The sequence below is a fragment of the Filicampus tigris genome, chromosome 10 (genome assembly GCF_054856515.1).
Source record: "Filicampus tigris isolate MCC_2025a chromosome 10, RoL_Ftig_1.0, whole genome shotgun sequence".
Lineage (NCBI taxonomy): Eukaryota > Metazoa > Chordata > Actinopteri > Syngnathiformes > Syngnathidae > Filicampus > Filicampus tigris.
Genome location: NC_141226.1, coordinates 10,890,204 through 10,905,937, shown reverse-complemented (window position 1 = coordinate 10,905,937; position 15,734 = coordinate 10,890,204). Strand labels below are relative to the sequence as shown.

At 38.7% G+C, this 15,734-nt stretch overlaps 1 protein-coding gene across 2 annotated transcripts in view; it reads right to left on the bottom strand.

Moving 5' to 3' along the window:
- Window positions 1–1,684: 1,684 nt before the first annotated feature.
- Window positions 1,685–15,734, bottom strand: part of LOC147140802 (rho GTPase-activating protein 29-like) — a 46,065-nt gene continuing 32,015 nt past the window's right edge. For both annotated transcript variants that reach the window (XM_086043505.1, XM_086043506.1), the window contains 10 exons: window positions 13,896–14,083; window positions 10,387–10,556; window positions 10,174–10,311; window positions 9,919–10,017; window positions 7,683–7,846; window positions 7,419–7,607; window positions 6,314–6,451; window positions 5,857–6,071; window positions 4,242–4,554; window positions 1,685–3,240 (listed from right to left, as the gene is read on the bottom strand). In XM_086043505.1, the coding sequence (XP_085899631.1) occupies window positions 2,260–3,240; window positions 4,242–4,554; window positions 5,857–6,071; window positions 6,314–6,451; window positions 7,419–7,607; window positions 7,683–7,846; window positions 9,919–10,017; window positions 10,174–10,311; window positions 10,387–10,556; window positions 13,896–14,083 (2,595 nt within the window). In that variant the 3' untranslated portion in view covers window positions 1,685–2,259. The remainder of the gene's footprint in view (window positions 3,241–4,241; window positions 4,555–5,856; window positions 6,072–6,313; window positions 6,452–7,418; window positions 7,608–7,682; window positions 7,847–9,918; window positions 10,018–10,173; window positions 10,312–10,386; window positions 10,557–13,895; window positions 14,084–15,734) is intronic.

Here is a 15,734-nt window from a genome sequence, read left to right as displayed (position 1 = left end):
AAAGATCTGATGCAGAAAAAAGTAACTTAAAAAGTAATTTTATAAAAAATAAAGTTGATTTTTTTCCCCTAAGATAAAGTTATGCAACTCATTTGCTGCTCACATTTCATGCATCTGTCAAGCCTTCTCTTCATATCTGAAATCCAATAACCACCGAATACATCATTCTATATTTCATTAATAACAATTACACATACGCAATCACTACAAAAATTTGATAGTACTGTTATAGTAGATGTGGGAAAAAAATATGAATATGAGTATTTGTTTTTTTCAAAATACACATCTCATCTTTATGCAGCCACAAGATTGCTCCTCTGATGCTTCCTTTACACTCATGCAATGACTACTCACTTGTCCAAATATTAGTTCCTCTATATTTGAAAAATAAACCCTCAAAATACAGGACTTAAAAAATAAATAAATATTTGACTTGTTCTTACAAAAAATAGTGAACACAATTAAACGTTTATTTTGAAAAATATCCATTCTAAATTCTTTTAAAAAATATATGTATAAATACATTTTTAGAGGTGCAAATATTGATTACTCAACAACTAATAAAATGAATCCATATTTATTTTCGACAATCGATTGATATTTTTTTTATTCTAAATTGTCCAAATCTTTGGAATTTCAGCTTCTCAACAGCAAATATTCTTTCATTTCTCAAGTCCTCCATGAAAGCAGACTGATTAGCTTTGTGGTGAATCAAAATCAAGCATTTGCTTTACTTTGGAAAACTACGATCAACGTTTTTGCCAATTTTCTGACATGTTACGGACCAACCAGAAACTGAATCATAATCCGTTTTTGTCTGTTCATTTTCTGCACTGTCAGTTAGAAATATCCCTAACCCTAACCCGTTTTTGAATAAAGTCATGCGAATTTGAACATGTTTTTTTTTTATCAGATTAATCAAAAAAAATAATCGAAATTAATAAAAAATTAAATAAATTGTTAGTTGCAGCATTAACTTTTTAAAACAATAAGTATTCCCACTCCCCACAAATAAAACCATTTTTGTCCTTAATAAACAGTAACAAATATAAACCTAATCTTACTAAGGATATATGTACATTTTCCTGCAGACACCCCTCCGCACCATATGAGATTTGTTCGAGAAGAAAAAAACTTTTTATTCCTACACAAAAATCCCCCACGAAAACTTGTACTACAATGGACACCCGATTTTCATGGCAATAAACGAAACAAACATCCACACTCACAATCACACCTAGGGGCAATTTAGAGTGTCCAATTAACCTACCAAGCATGTTTTTGGAACGTGGGAGGAAACCGGAGGACCCGGAGAAAACCCACGCACGCACGGCCCAAAAAACCCAAGTATTAAAAAAAATTTAAAAGTTTAAAATATTGAAAAATAGGTAAGAATAATGTTATCCTTTTGGCTTTTCTCCTCAGGGGTCGTAACAACAATAATAATAATAATGTAATCGGTGCCGGACCACAAGTATGCTGGGGTCCACTGTATACTATACTACAGGGGTGGCCAAGCCCGGTCCTCAAGAGCCACAATCTAGCCTGTTTTAGGTTTAGCCCCTACGGCAACACACCTGCTTCAAATGATCAGCACATCAGCAAGATTTGCAAAAACCTGATAACGAGCCTGATGATTTGAATCAAGTGTGTTGCCGTAGGGATAAACCTAAAACAGGCTGGATTGTGGCTCCTGAGGACTGGACTTGGCCACCCTTGCTATACTATATTAATCTTTCATTCATTCGTTCATTATCTGTTACTTTACTATATTTTAAAAAAATATTTGACATTTTTTACTGAAGAAATTAATCTCAAATAATGTAACTTTTTCACAAATCATTTTTTTTCATGGACAAAAAAATATATATTTTTTTATTGACAAACAGTATGACAACCAAAATTGACCTTTTTTTTTCTCCCAAAATATCCTTTTTTTCCTTTGAAAAATACTAAAGGATGAATTTCTCCCCAAAAATAAAAACCCCCAACCTGTTTTTCTTTTCCGTGTGGCCCTGACGCTCTTTGGTAGGAGACAACACAACAACATTTAAAGGAGTACAAACACATTTAGCTTAAACGTTCTGCTGAGTATAAAAGCTGCATGAAGTGCATTGCAGGATGACTGCAAAGCCCAATTTGGGGACACAAGGAACGAAAAGCGATAGGCTGGCTTTTGTTTCAGTGGTTTTGTTCGGATTGGGATGATTTGGGAATGTATTAGCACTTGGAACACTTTTGACGATGTGGTAAAACTTCTCAGACAAAGTGGGCCTCTCTGTGCTCCAGCTCCTGGAGCCGCCGAGGTCGCAGTCTTTGGTAGACGGCCTTGGTCTCGCTGGGGTCGGTGTCGTCGGGGCTGCTGGGGGCCGGCGACTGCGGGGGCGACAGGGAAGCCGCCCCGGCATCGATGGCGCTGTCGGTGGAGTCCTGCGTCTGGAGGCGGCTGGGCGGGGGGCTGGGGGACGTGGCGGCGGTGGCGAGGGCGGTGGTGGTGGTGGTGGTGGTGGTGGTCCAGTCGGGGAGCGTCCTAGCCCTGCCGACGGGGGGCTTGTAGAAGGTCCCCGGCGGGGGCTGCAGAGTCCGCGGGGGTCTGAGCGTCAACGGGGAGCCGGACGACGGCTCGTTGTCCCGCTCAGACGTCCAGGCGGGTTTGACGGACACAGTGTAGGGGTTGTTGGGGAACACGGTGCTGACGGTGCCAGCGGGGGCCAGAACGGCGGCGGCGCTGGTGGCCGGCAGCTTAGCCACGATCATGGCGGTCCTGGGCGTGACATCGTAATGTTTGTACTTCCTGTCCCATGTCCGCCGCTGCATGGCCCGGGTGTCGATGAAGGGTGTGATGTAGTAGGCGCTGACCCGCGACGAGCCGGCGCGGGTGGCTATCGGCTCCCTTCCCGGCGTCCCCGCGCCGGCTTCCGAAGCTGGGTCAGCTGGCTCCGCTGGCTCCGTGGTTGCGGGGAGGCGTTCCAGAGGCATGCTGATGGGTCGGCTCGATGATCGGGCGCGATGGGCTCGAAGGCGCACCATCGACTCCAGGGTGGTTGACGCCGACGCGGAGCCGGCGGGTGCGGCGCGGCTTGATGTCGGGCCGTACCTCTGGAGGCTCGATCCCTCATCGACGCCGTTGACGCCATCCGAGGACTCTGTCCGGTCCGTTCCGGGCTGGACCTCCAGCACCTCATCCAGGATGTGCGAGGACGGGATGACGGAAGAAAACCTCTTGTACACTTTGGCACTCTGTAAGGGGGAAAAAGGGGCTTGTGAGGAACTGAAGCTCAAATGAACTGGCAAATAAAGCGCTTCGGCAGATTGATCAAGACTTGATCAATCATTATTGTGTCTTGTAGTTGGGGATTTCTAATAGATTTCAAATTAGAATGGATGCAATGAAAACACATTCACACAATCGTGTATTAAATGGGACAAGATATAATGCAATGTTAACATGCTCACGTATTGCAATAATGTAGCATGAAGTAATTCAATCACTAACAAAATTAAGTGTTTCATTTGAAGTATTAAGTCATTCATTGTTTATTGTTGAATTAAAACTAATTTTAATTTTGGTATAAAATATTTGTTATACTTTCAAAATTTTAATATTTAACATTATCTAATGCTAATTGCATTAGATAATGTAAACAATTTAATGTACTATAACTCAATCGCGATAATCAATCTTTGTGTTTTAAAGCTATTCAATTTTTTTTTCATATTCATTCACTGAAATGTTTAAATCTTTTTCTTTAAAATGCTGTTAGTATTTAATATATTTAACTTGATACTAATAATATTGTAGAAATGTAAAAGTATGTCATTAGGAATATTGATTTATTTTTGTACTTTACTCTAATTAAATGTTTGCATTTTTATTTAATAGTGTTTTAATAATTTGGATTGGATTCTGTAGTATTATTCAATACTTGAGAAATTAATTGATAATAAAGCAAATATATTGTATTAACAAATAATAGTATTAATAACAAATGGCCACTGTCAAACGGAAACCGTCTATGTTCAAATTTCGTCCATTTCAATATTTCGTTCCATAATTTGTTTTTTTAATTATTGACCAATCGAACTCTAATCTCTAACAATTTAATTAATAATGTAAAGTTAATGGCTCAATAAACGTGCCGGTTTTTTTTGTTTCCTGAAAAGTGATGTTTCTGAGGTGCGGATTCCACACGACACCAGAAAAAAACGTCTTCCCTGCAGAAATGGGAGCCGCCACTTACCTCTTTGATGTCTGTCAGAGAGGCAGAATGTCTGCTGAGGCGCTGCAGCTTTTCCTGGGGGGTGAGGCCTGGCGACGTCTGGCCGGCGGCGGCGGCGGCCGAGGGGGCATCCGACCCGCCCGACGGCGAGGCCTCAAAGACCACCGGGAAATGTCGCACCAGCAGCTCCACCATGAGGGCCTGGTACGGGTAGTCCACCAGGGAAGACAGGGACACCTCGGCGTCCGCCTGCCGCGGCTTCACTAGCGTGGGGCCAAAGATGATGCCCAAGTTGCTCGCCGTCATTTTGTTCTCTTCCGCCTGTTCTGCCACTCTGCGCAAGACCAACACGTGATATTAGCAGAAAGTTTGGGACTTTTTCCACATGTACCTAAAATACAAGAAAAAGTGGCGTGTTTGGGGAAAAATGGAAAAAGTAATATTACCCAATTCAACTTTTTAGTTTGAGTTTTATTGTTTTCAAAAAAACCAATCAAATATTACGAGAATTAAGTTGTATCATCAAATACTTTTTTGTTTTTCAAAATTTTCAATTACATTAACATTTTATTTCTGAAGGAAACAACAATTACATTTGGTTTGGGAGAGTCACTACATACAAAGAAAAAAATCTGATCTAAAAAAAGTTGTAATAGAATGAGAAAAAAGTCTTAAATTTTCAAGAAAGAAAATGTAAAAACTAAATGCATAGCTGAGATTCTTTTTAAGGAAGAAGTTGTAATATTATGACGATAAAATAACTTATTTTGAAGATTTTGTTTTATATTATGAAAACAAAAAACATACTTTTTTCAAGATAAGTCAGAATATTATTTTAGAGAAAAAAGTCTTTAATACAACAACAATTACAAAAGAGAACAACAATAAATTCTGATGAAATATTTGGGGAATTATTTTTTGGGATCATAAATTTGATTACATTTTGATAAAAAGTCAGAATATTGTATAGAATTATATATATATATATATATATATATATATATATAAAATATATTTATAGTAATATATATATATATATGTATATATATATATATATATATAATTCTATACAAAATTCTGACTTTTTATATATATATATATATATATATATCATATAATTGCATTTTCTATTAGTGATAAGTAGTATTTTTTTGTATTAGTAGTAAATAGTAGTAGTAATAGTAGTAGTGCTGAAACAAAATAACGAACAGCGAACTGAAAAATCGGTTTTGATTTTACAAACTGAATTGCATCATTACATTTTCAAATCAATGCATCCTTGAACAGTATGACACCTCATGTATCGCGATGCATATTGAATCGTCTTAAATGAGAGATGTACACCAGATAGAAATCGGTTTGATATTGCTGATAAAATGTTGTTTCTTTGAATTTAATGAACTTGCATAGTTTGTGCTTTGGAGGGCTTCTACATGTTGCATATTAATAAACATGACAAAAGCTACAGCTGTATTTTATCGAATCAAATGTTTATCTCACTGAATTGAAGTGAATCGAATCGTTACATTTTCAAATCTTTAACATCCTTGAATCGTATCGTAGCTCATGTGTCAACATTTGTATTAAATCATAGGTCATTGCGCTAACGAGTGGCATTCTTTTGAGGACTGCCGACCTGTTGAGGTGCGCCATGAGGAAATGCAGCGTGCGGTAGTTGGCGGCGGGCAGCTGGCGCAGCAGGTCCCGGATGCGGAAGACCACGCTGTTGAGGTGGACGCCGAGCCCGCCGGGCTTCTTGGTCTCGCCCTCCTCCACCACCACACGCTGGTACTCTTTGGCCAGGCCGATGAAGTCGTTGTAGTAGCGGTACAGGATCAGTGGCTCTGGTAACTGCGCACATGACACAAAGAAAAATTGTCTTTAAAAACATCTGCATTTTCACAATAAAACCCCAAAAATGTAGTAGCACGATAAAAAAATGTCATGGAGTGGCCGGAACGTCAAAGCAAGTGCGATCATCCAATCAGATTGCTCCCAAGCCATCACCTACCTACGCTGCTCCTAGCCCCTTAGGAACTTGCCTCCAATAATTTACTACTTGCAAGGCCATTGGTTGATGTTGCCTCCCTCACCTGTCTCAGGTAGAGCTTGAGGACGTTGCTGATGTCATGTGGGGACAGCTCCGACAGCTCCACCAGGTCTTTGCCATTCTCAAAGGCCTGACACAGCTTCTCCACGCGTGATTTGGCGCCATTCACGCGGTAAATGCCCTACCAAAAACACAAATGTTAAATTGTATCAGAATTTTCGAGATGCAAACCATTGTTAGAATGATTTCTTTGTCTTGGGTTACAACCAATGATTTGAGATCCGAGCGCTATTTATAGTGGCAGGGGACTTCACAACAAGCAGCAGTTTGACAGAACAAGTTTTCAAAAAAAGGGGCCAAGCGCTTGCTTTGAGCTGCTAATTTCCACTTCCAATTGAAATTTACTGTAAAACTAAACAAAACAGAGTTCCACATTGTGTAACCAAATCACGTTAACTTTATCTTATGAAAGTCTGCTTGGTTAAAGTCTGATTGGTTAAAGTGGAAGTAAAACCACCCAGAAATTATTTTCAATAATCTGTTCTATGCGCTTTCATTAGTTGAAACATATCATTCTGATTAATATTGCATTTGTGGAATATGAGATAAGCAGCAAAATCCACCCGTTTTTAACCATCTCAGGGGCGTCCATTTTGACACTTAACAGTTGCTCCTGGCTCAGATAACGACCAATCACGGCTCTGAGCGCGTATGAAATGCACTATAAATCAGTCATTCTACATACTATTCTTTTTACAACCCCTAGGTACTGCCTAGGAACTTGTTAAATGTGAAACAATGTGATTTGTTTTGTTTCGTATTAAGCTTTCTATAGAATACCAACCTTCGATTTGGAATTTTGTTTTCTTTTTCTACCCAAAAAATAGTGTTATTTGGGTATTTCACAGTATGTCTATATTGTACTGCCTCCTTTTGGCCATGTCATGCACACCAGAAGAAGGCTTATTGAATTAAAGCATGAAATCATGATGCTAAACCTTCAATTCTTGACATTCTATTTAATGATGTGATTACTTTTCATAACGTACAATTCAGAAGCGTGCTATATTTCTCATCGAAATACACCTAACAACAACATGACCACCACACTTGACTATTTTTGGCCTGGAGGGATCGTTTTGGCTCACCTTAATATTGAGAGCACGGCTTTCGATCTCAGAGGTGCACTTCTTGATGATGAAGGGGATACCGTCAGCGCTGTTTATGGACGCCTGAGCAAAGTTGATGCCAAAGAGCTGCAGTCTACCCTGTAGCTTCTTGTGGCCGCACTGGATGGCCAGCGTCTCCAGACACTTCTTGTGGCAGGCCAGCGAGCACTGGAGGATAGGAAGGGAAACAATGAGAGACAAGGCAGAGTCTTTTGATAAAGACAGCCTGCGGTCGTACGTTACCTCCTCGCATTCGGCCCCGTGGAAGACCACCAGACTATCGCACTCGCGGCACTTGGACGGCGCTCGGAGCTTCCTAAGTTTGTGCGTCTGCGCTGCTTTGGACATTTGAGCGTTCCGGAAGGGCCCAGGAGAGCTGGCCGTCTCTGTCACCATCTCTGCCAGACCTGAAGAAAAGGAAGATGAACATTCACGCTGACGATGTGACATGAGAGCAGCTTGAGGAAGTAAAGTCTAGCCAAAAATAACAGGACTCTCAGATGAAGAAGAAAAATCAAAAAGAAAGAAAAGCTTGGTGTATTACTAGCTAGCATTATAATCACCTTCCTAATAATGGCCTAAGTCAAATTTTCAGTTTTTTTCAGAAAACCCCAAAAAATTAACCAAACACAGATTATTCATTCATCCATTCATTCATTATCCATACCGCTTATCCTCACAAGGGTCGCGGGCGTGCTGGAGCCTATCCCAGCTATCATCGGGCAGTAGGCGGGGGACACCCTGAATTGGTTGCCAGCCAATCGCAGGGCACACAGAGACAAACATCCGCACTCACAATCACACCTAGGGGCAATTTAGAGTGTCCAATCAACTTACCATGCATGTTTTTGGAATGTGGGAGGAAACCGGAGTACCCGGAGGAAACCCACGCAGGCACGGGGAGAACATGCAAACTCCACACAGGGAGGCCGGAACCGGGATCGAACCCACGACCTCTGAACTAACTGTGAGGCGGACTAGCTAACCAGTCGTCCACCGTGCCGCCCAGATTATTCATATTACATTTATTTTTAAAAAATCATGTCAAGGGTAGAATTTAAGAATCTGTTTAACTAAGGAAGTAGCCGATTTTAGCAGAGGTGGCCAACATCCTGAGGTGATGTTTAAGGGTAGAATTTAAGAATCTGTTTAACTAAGGAAGTAGCCGATTTTAGCAGAGGTGGCCAACATCCTGAGGTGATGTTTAAGGCAAAAAAAACAAAAAAACATTGTTTGTCAAAATAGTACTTGGGCCATAGGTTTAAGAAGGTTCTGATAGAGAGAGAGAGAGAGAGAGAGAGAGAGCGAGAGAGAGACAAAGAGAGAGAGAGAGAGAGAGAGAGCGAGAGAGAGAGAGCGAGAGAGAGAGAACGAGAAAAGAATATCAAGAATGTGATATGAGCGGTGAGTGACTCATTTGTCAAGGTTCCTGAGAGTGAAAATAACTCTGTGCCACTTATAGCATTTCCATCGAGCAACTAGGAACATTTGGATGTTCATTGTGAATTTGAAACTAGTGTTTACATTAACTTCCTCAGTCATTCATTGGAGGCCAAAAAAGAGCCTGCAAAGGGCGAGAAGACCCTGCAAAGGGAGAGGGACAGTACTACCAAAGATCTTCACTGGCGGGGTCTGGAGCATACTGTATGTGACGAGGGGAACATAGTAAATCCAGGAACTACAGCTGCATTCATACGTAGTTCCCATGTTCATGTATTTCCACTGCAGGGCCTTTAACCCTTGAACTAGGAACTCTGGAGGAATTCTGATTGCAACATTTTCACTTATAGAAACTACAACTGCATTCTCACTTGAAGCTACAGGGGCATTTAGTTGAGTGTATTACTTGTCTTAAGTTGCGGGGCAATTTCTTTTTTAGACAATAGTTCAAAAGGTCCCTAGACCTCTTGAAAGTACTGTCTAAATTTATTTGCAGGTTAATTTATCAACTCAACTTATTTCGATAGTACTTCAAAAAGCAACAACTGCTGAAACAAAGTGCTAAAAACAAAACAAACATACAGTAATCGTTGGACCTCTGGGGTGAAGTCTACAGCGCGTAATGTTACTGATTGGAACCTTTTCAATTACCGGAACTAGAGGTTCCAAGAAATAAATGTTCTTGGCTGTAGATCCTTCAATTCAGTAAAGGAATACCCCGTAGCACAGAACTTAACATCACTTAAACTAAAATAAAAGTTCCTGGATTGACGGACCGGACGCCCGTTTTTCTGACATATTTTGGGGGGACCGACTGACGGACCAACGTACTTCTGACAGACTAACCGATGGACTGACTGACGATTACAATTCAGTTCGTCACGAAAAATGACGGACTGATGAATGACGGACCAGCAATATTTAGTAAAATGCACACTTCTGCCTGGAACTACCTCACTAGGAGAAGACTGTTCTTTTGGACCTGATAAATGACCCTACGACTTGAAACAGTGCTTTGTATTTTGTGGGTGGGTCATACCATTGTCCAAAGGTGAGGGGGGTTCTCTCTCGTCCAGGTCGTCAGCAGAAGACATGGTGCCAGTGGAGGGAGTTCTGGGCAAACGTCTCTTGAAGTCGCCTGCGTTGACACATTCAGAACAGTGTGAACCATGAGTCCCCATATGTCACAGATGAACACATCCAGTATTTGTAGTAAATAAATATGAATTCCCAGACCAATTCAGTGTAGTTTGATTATGTGCCGTTGCTCGACTGACCCTCTTTCTCTTCATACCTGGACTGGCAGAAGGGGAGTCCATGGACCTAGACTCACTGCTGCCCCCCGCACTCTCCGAGTCGCTGCACATCCCACCCTGGCTCCCTGGACTACCGGATGTCCAGGTTCGGATCGGCGGAGCCTGGCCCCTCAGCCCTGCAAGAAGAGGAGCGTCATTAGCCCCGAAGGCGGCTTGTCGCAGGGAAACGGACGCCATTTGTGGTCCATCACCTGGGATGTCGGTGCTGCTGTTGGAGCGGCGCGTGGCAATCCCCAGCCGGCGGTGCAGGGGGCTGTCCACCTCGTCGCCGCTGAGGACGTCGCAGGAGGTGAGGGAGGTCTGGGACAGGTTGCCGTGGGACGAGTGGGTGCTGCACACTGACCGTTTGGCAAACACGAACCTGCAGGCGAGAGGAAACATGACATCCATCTGTTCTCCAGAGTTGAACCCAACAGAGACCTGCTCATGAGGAGACTTGAAGGGAGTAGCCCCACAGAACTGTCCACCCATCCTTATTCTGGTCGCGGGTGAACATGGTATACCATGGACTTGTCACTAGCCAATCACACGGAACATATCACGCACGCATTCACAACTATGGACAATTATATAATATGGATATGTATGTTTTTGTAATGTGAAAGACAGTTGAAGCTAATGCTGTAAGCCAGAAGTTGCTCCTGTTTTTGAATTGTGTTTGAACATCAGAGAGAGAACTTCTGTTGCTATGCTGCCTTTGATGAGGGTTTGCCACACACACATAAAAGAGTAACATAAACTCAAAATGCAATGACACACGTGAGGTTTGTCCTCACTTTGATCTGCTGTTATTTTACAGCTAAAATGTAGGGTGCTTTAAACCTCTCTGCTTGAATTTAAACACTTTACAAGCCCTTTGGAGATGGATGTTTTTTCCAAGCGTCGAAAATGAAACAACAGCTCCGGATGTTCCGTTTTTAATTTCTCTATCATAAATAAAATCTATGATAAATGCATATTTTTTTAAAGAAAAAACAATATAAAAAATAAGAAAACATGCATCCCAAAATTTTACTTTTAAAATACTTTAGTTTTTCATTTGACTACTGTAGTGTTTTACTGTTTTGAATGACTCAAACCATGACGGTTGTGGTTACGAGGACTCACATGCAGGGAGGTATTATTAACAAAAAAATAGCATAAACAAAGTCCTGAAAAATCCAAAACTCAAAGTAACAATGAAACTTTAGCAAACAAAACACAACACTAGAAGAAACAAAACAACATGACGACAATGACCCGACAAGAACTGAAAGGAAAGCTGGGAACTAAATACAGACGTAATCACGAGACAACGAAAAACACCTGGACAAGACATTAAAAGGTAGGAGGGAGCTGATTGGTTAACACTAAGGAGCTGAAGGAGCAATCATGACCGAGACCGTCAGGAACACTGAGAAAAAACATAAAATTAAAAAAAAAAGACAGACAGATCGTGACATTTTGTACGGTTATATTTTGATAAAAAGAAAATATTATGTCACAGATTTTGTACGTTTTTATTTTTATTTTGTAAGGTTATTTATATTTTTTAAAAAAACACCCGTGCTTTAAAGTCTCAAAATTGTGAGTTTTTTTTTTTTTAAACTTTTGATGAAATACTATTTTAAACTATTACAACTAACAATTTTTTTTTAAAAGTGCTCTGTAAATACTACTTTTTCATCTTTTAAATTACAGTGTGAACAGCAATTTGTAAAATAAAAAGACAATTTTAAAACAAAAAATGAACACGCAAAAAAAAATTGGGATGTTTGCAATATTAATATTGGATGGTTGCAATATTAATAATAAATACTATCAAAATAATGATTCAATTATTCATCCCTTTACACTGCTTATGAAAAAAAAAGAAAATTGTGGTTTGTAATAGCCACTTGGTGATAAAATTCATGTATTTTTTAAATTGAGAAACCAAAGGATTTGTTGAAAAAGCACATTATTATTAGTATTATTAGTCAGACCCTTTTAAGCCCTAAAAACTACACAAGCATTTTCACATGTTTCAAGCACCTGTGTGTGAACTCTGATGATTTTAATGTTTCCCTACGGGTTGTGTGTATGTGGGAAGCGGCGTGTTTGCACAGAAACGCGAGAGGCAAACTCTCACACTCGCAATCTGCCCGCTTGTATTCAAGCCTGCGCCACAGATATTTCCTGAGAGGAAGGCCAACACATTCACATTCTCTCTCTCTTCCTCCCAGTCTGACTCATTGTTACTTGTCGCCTTGAAAGAACAACCCCACCACACGGACGGCATAAACAGTAGAAGTCCTTTTATTTGTGTAGTGGTGTCATGTATTATGCTGAAAAAAGCTCGAAAGTGCTTCAATTTGTCATATAATAACTAGTGTATGGTGCCACATTTTTCCTTTACAGGGTAAACAATTTGAAACTTAAACCATTATTGGAGGCCATATTAAGATTTTTTTTTTGTATTCACCACAACCTGTTTCTCTGTGAAAAAGCTTGAAAAGATGCTTAAATTTGTCAAATAATAAGAAGGGTATGTAGCCAACATTATTCTTTACAACAATGAAATGGGAAACAAAATAAAAAGTGGTATACTAATTAATGACAATAGCGACCACCTACCAGTTTTTGCTATCTATGATCAAAATTATAGGACTAAAAAAAACAGGCAAACAGATAGAGTATAAGAGAACGCGGTCCAGAAAGCAATATAAGCAGTAGGAATGAGCTCAAAATTGCACACATTTGGGAGGTAATGTGTCAAAAAAAAACGGTGGACAGTACATATGAAACATTCATGAGGATATTTAACCAAATATATGATAAGCATTGTCCAGTTAAAGAGTAAATGAAAAAAACGTAAATATAGTAACTGTCCGTGGATCACAAAGGGATTACAAAGTACCTGAAAAAATAAAAACATGTTATACTGAGAATTTGTGAGACTGAGAACTGTAGAAATGCAAAAGAAATATAAAATATACAAAAATACTCATATTATGAGGACCAGTAAGAAAGACTATTATAGGAAAATATTAGGTGAAAATACAAATAATATTAAGGAATGTGGAGTATATTAAACAGTATCAGAACTCCCCACTAAATACTTCACCCGATTATGTCATTGAAAACTGAACATAAATTCCCAGGTGTCATAATAGATGAAAAATTGAGCTAAAATGGGTTCAGTCAGTTCACTAAGAACTTTACAAAAAAGGGCAATAAGAATCATCAATAAAGTAGGCTATCGCAATCACACCCATTTGCTTTTCTTACAGTAAAAACTATTACAATTTGTAGATACAGTAAAATTTCAAACAGCATATTTTATGTATAAAGTAAAATAGTAAATAAATAATAATAGTAACTAAGTTAAATGGCCACATCCATTATTTACAGGGTACGAGGTTGGTATATATGCTAAGGCTGTATCATGCTAAAAATGCTTGAAAAGGTCTCAAAAGTGGTTTAGTTTGTTATCTAACAGTAAATCATATTTAATTATAACTACCATATTTCCACAATTAGTGGCAAAGGGAGGCAGTCTATTTCCTCTTATGAATATGTGGGAGGCATTTTCATAGTAACATTATCGTAAAGATGCATGATTGTGTTAAATAATAAGCGGGGAACTTGGTAAGTCTCCGCCCCTTAAAAAACAAATCATCTGATGAACTCTGTAGATGCTGCTGGTTGGTTATGAACTGAGGTAGTTCCGGTTCCATACCTGGCGCCATCTGAGGAAACCGAGTCGGAGTGCACGCGCTCCCTGGGCAGGTGTCGGGGCAGGCGGCGCACAAACTCCGAGTAGCACTCGCCGGGCTCGTATAGCTTGGCGCCATCACTCAGTGCCTGGTGGTGGGTGGGAAGCAACGCCATCTGTGCGTGTTGCATCTGGAACCAATTGACCGTCACCTGAAGGCAGAAAGAGCAGGGCACAATGATAGAATGAAATCAACAAGAGCATAAACGGACATTTGATTAGGTACACCTACACCATGTTATCAGACCCAAATTCTGATTTCATTATTTTAGGAAAGCTTACTTTGGATTGACACACGTCATAGAAGTCTTATACATAACGATGCAGTATGTTTGTTATTGTGGTTTGACGTCATAATGCAAAAAATAAATGTATAAATAAGCTAAGTTAAAATATTAGAAGCAGCTTAGTCGAATGCGGTGCTAGGCGTATCTGAAAACTACAAAACAATGTTAATCCCAAAAATTTCATAGCCATATTTTTCAGACTCTAAATTGCTCCGGAATATAAATCCCAGCAATCAAAAAAATGCATTATGAAGAAAAAAAACATAATAAAATAAAAATAAATAAATCACACTGGACTATAATTCCCAAAACTGAAACTAAGAACATTAGAGCTCGCATTTGCACCAAAATCCCCGTTCCCTAATCGGGTTAATGACGGCAAACAAGTTCTGGTTCGATGTGAATCTTCTGCTTCTAACTACAGAAAAGCTTTGGTTTCTGGTTTAAAATGGTTTACCTCAACTACAATCCCGCGTCGTCTTTGGTGGTCACTTGAATTAAGATAAAAATTGGTCATAAAAAATGAATGCCGGATCAGAATATTCGGATAGGAATCATAAGTTTAAGAATGACCATTTTAAACTTCAAAGAAAAACTTTTAGACAAACGTTGACGTAGTGACAAGTGCGTGTTTCGAAACCAACCGTAACTCGTTCGCTGCCGTCAGCATGATTAAGGAACAGGGATTTTGGGTCTAAGTCCGAGATCTACTTTTAACATGTACACGCACCTGAGTATCAGTCGCACGATCAGCCAAAATATGGAAATAAAACGTGACTTATAGCTCGAAAAATATGGTTCTTAAATAAAAAAAAATAAGTCCAATAAATGAAAAATGAAATTAAAAAAATTATTTAAATGTTGCTATAAAATCCAATGAATAAATAATAGAATCACATTAAAAAAATAGAAATTGAACAAAAATACAATAAAAATAAAATAAGATTAAATTCTGAAAAAGGAAATAAAAACTGAAATTTAAAAAAAGAAATAAAATATAGAATTAAATTAAATCATTTAAAAAATAATAATACAATAATACTTAAAAATAATAAAAAATAATAAATAAATAAAAATAAATTTAAATGCAATTAAAAACATTAATACAAAAAAAGGATGAACAATTTGAAATAAAAAATAACTAAAACAAGAGGAAATAAAATACACTGAAATTCGATAAATTGTGAGAACAATAAAATTAACACACAATTAAAATTGAAATAAGTGTAATAAAAATAAAATACCATTTAAAAATGAAATTGAAAAAGGAAAACCAAAACTTAAAATAAAATGATATCAAGTAAAAATGAAACCAAATATTAAAAATGAAATAAAATTCAAAACAAATGAAATTTTAAATATAAAATAAAACAAAATATGAATTAAAATAAAAAATAAAAACAAAAATGACAAATAAAAATGAAATAAAACATTTGAAAAATGAAACAAAAAAATTAAGAAATGCAAAAAAGACAAAACCAATAAAATTAAATACATAAAATAAATGACATCCTAC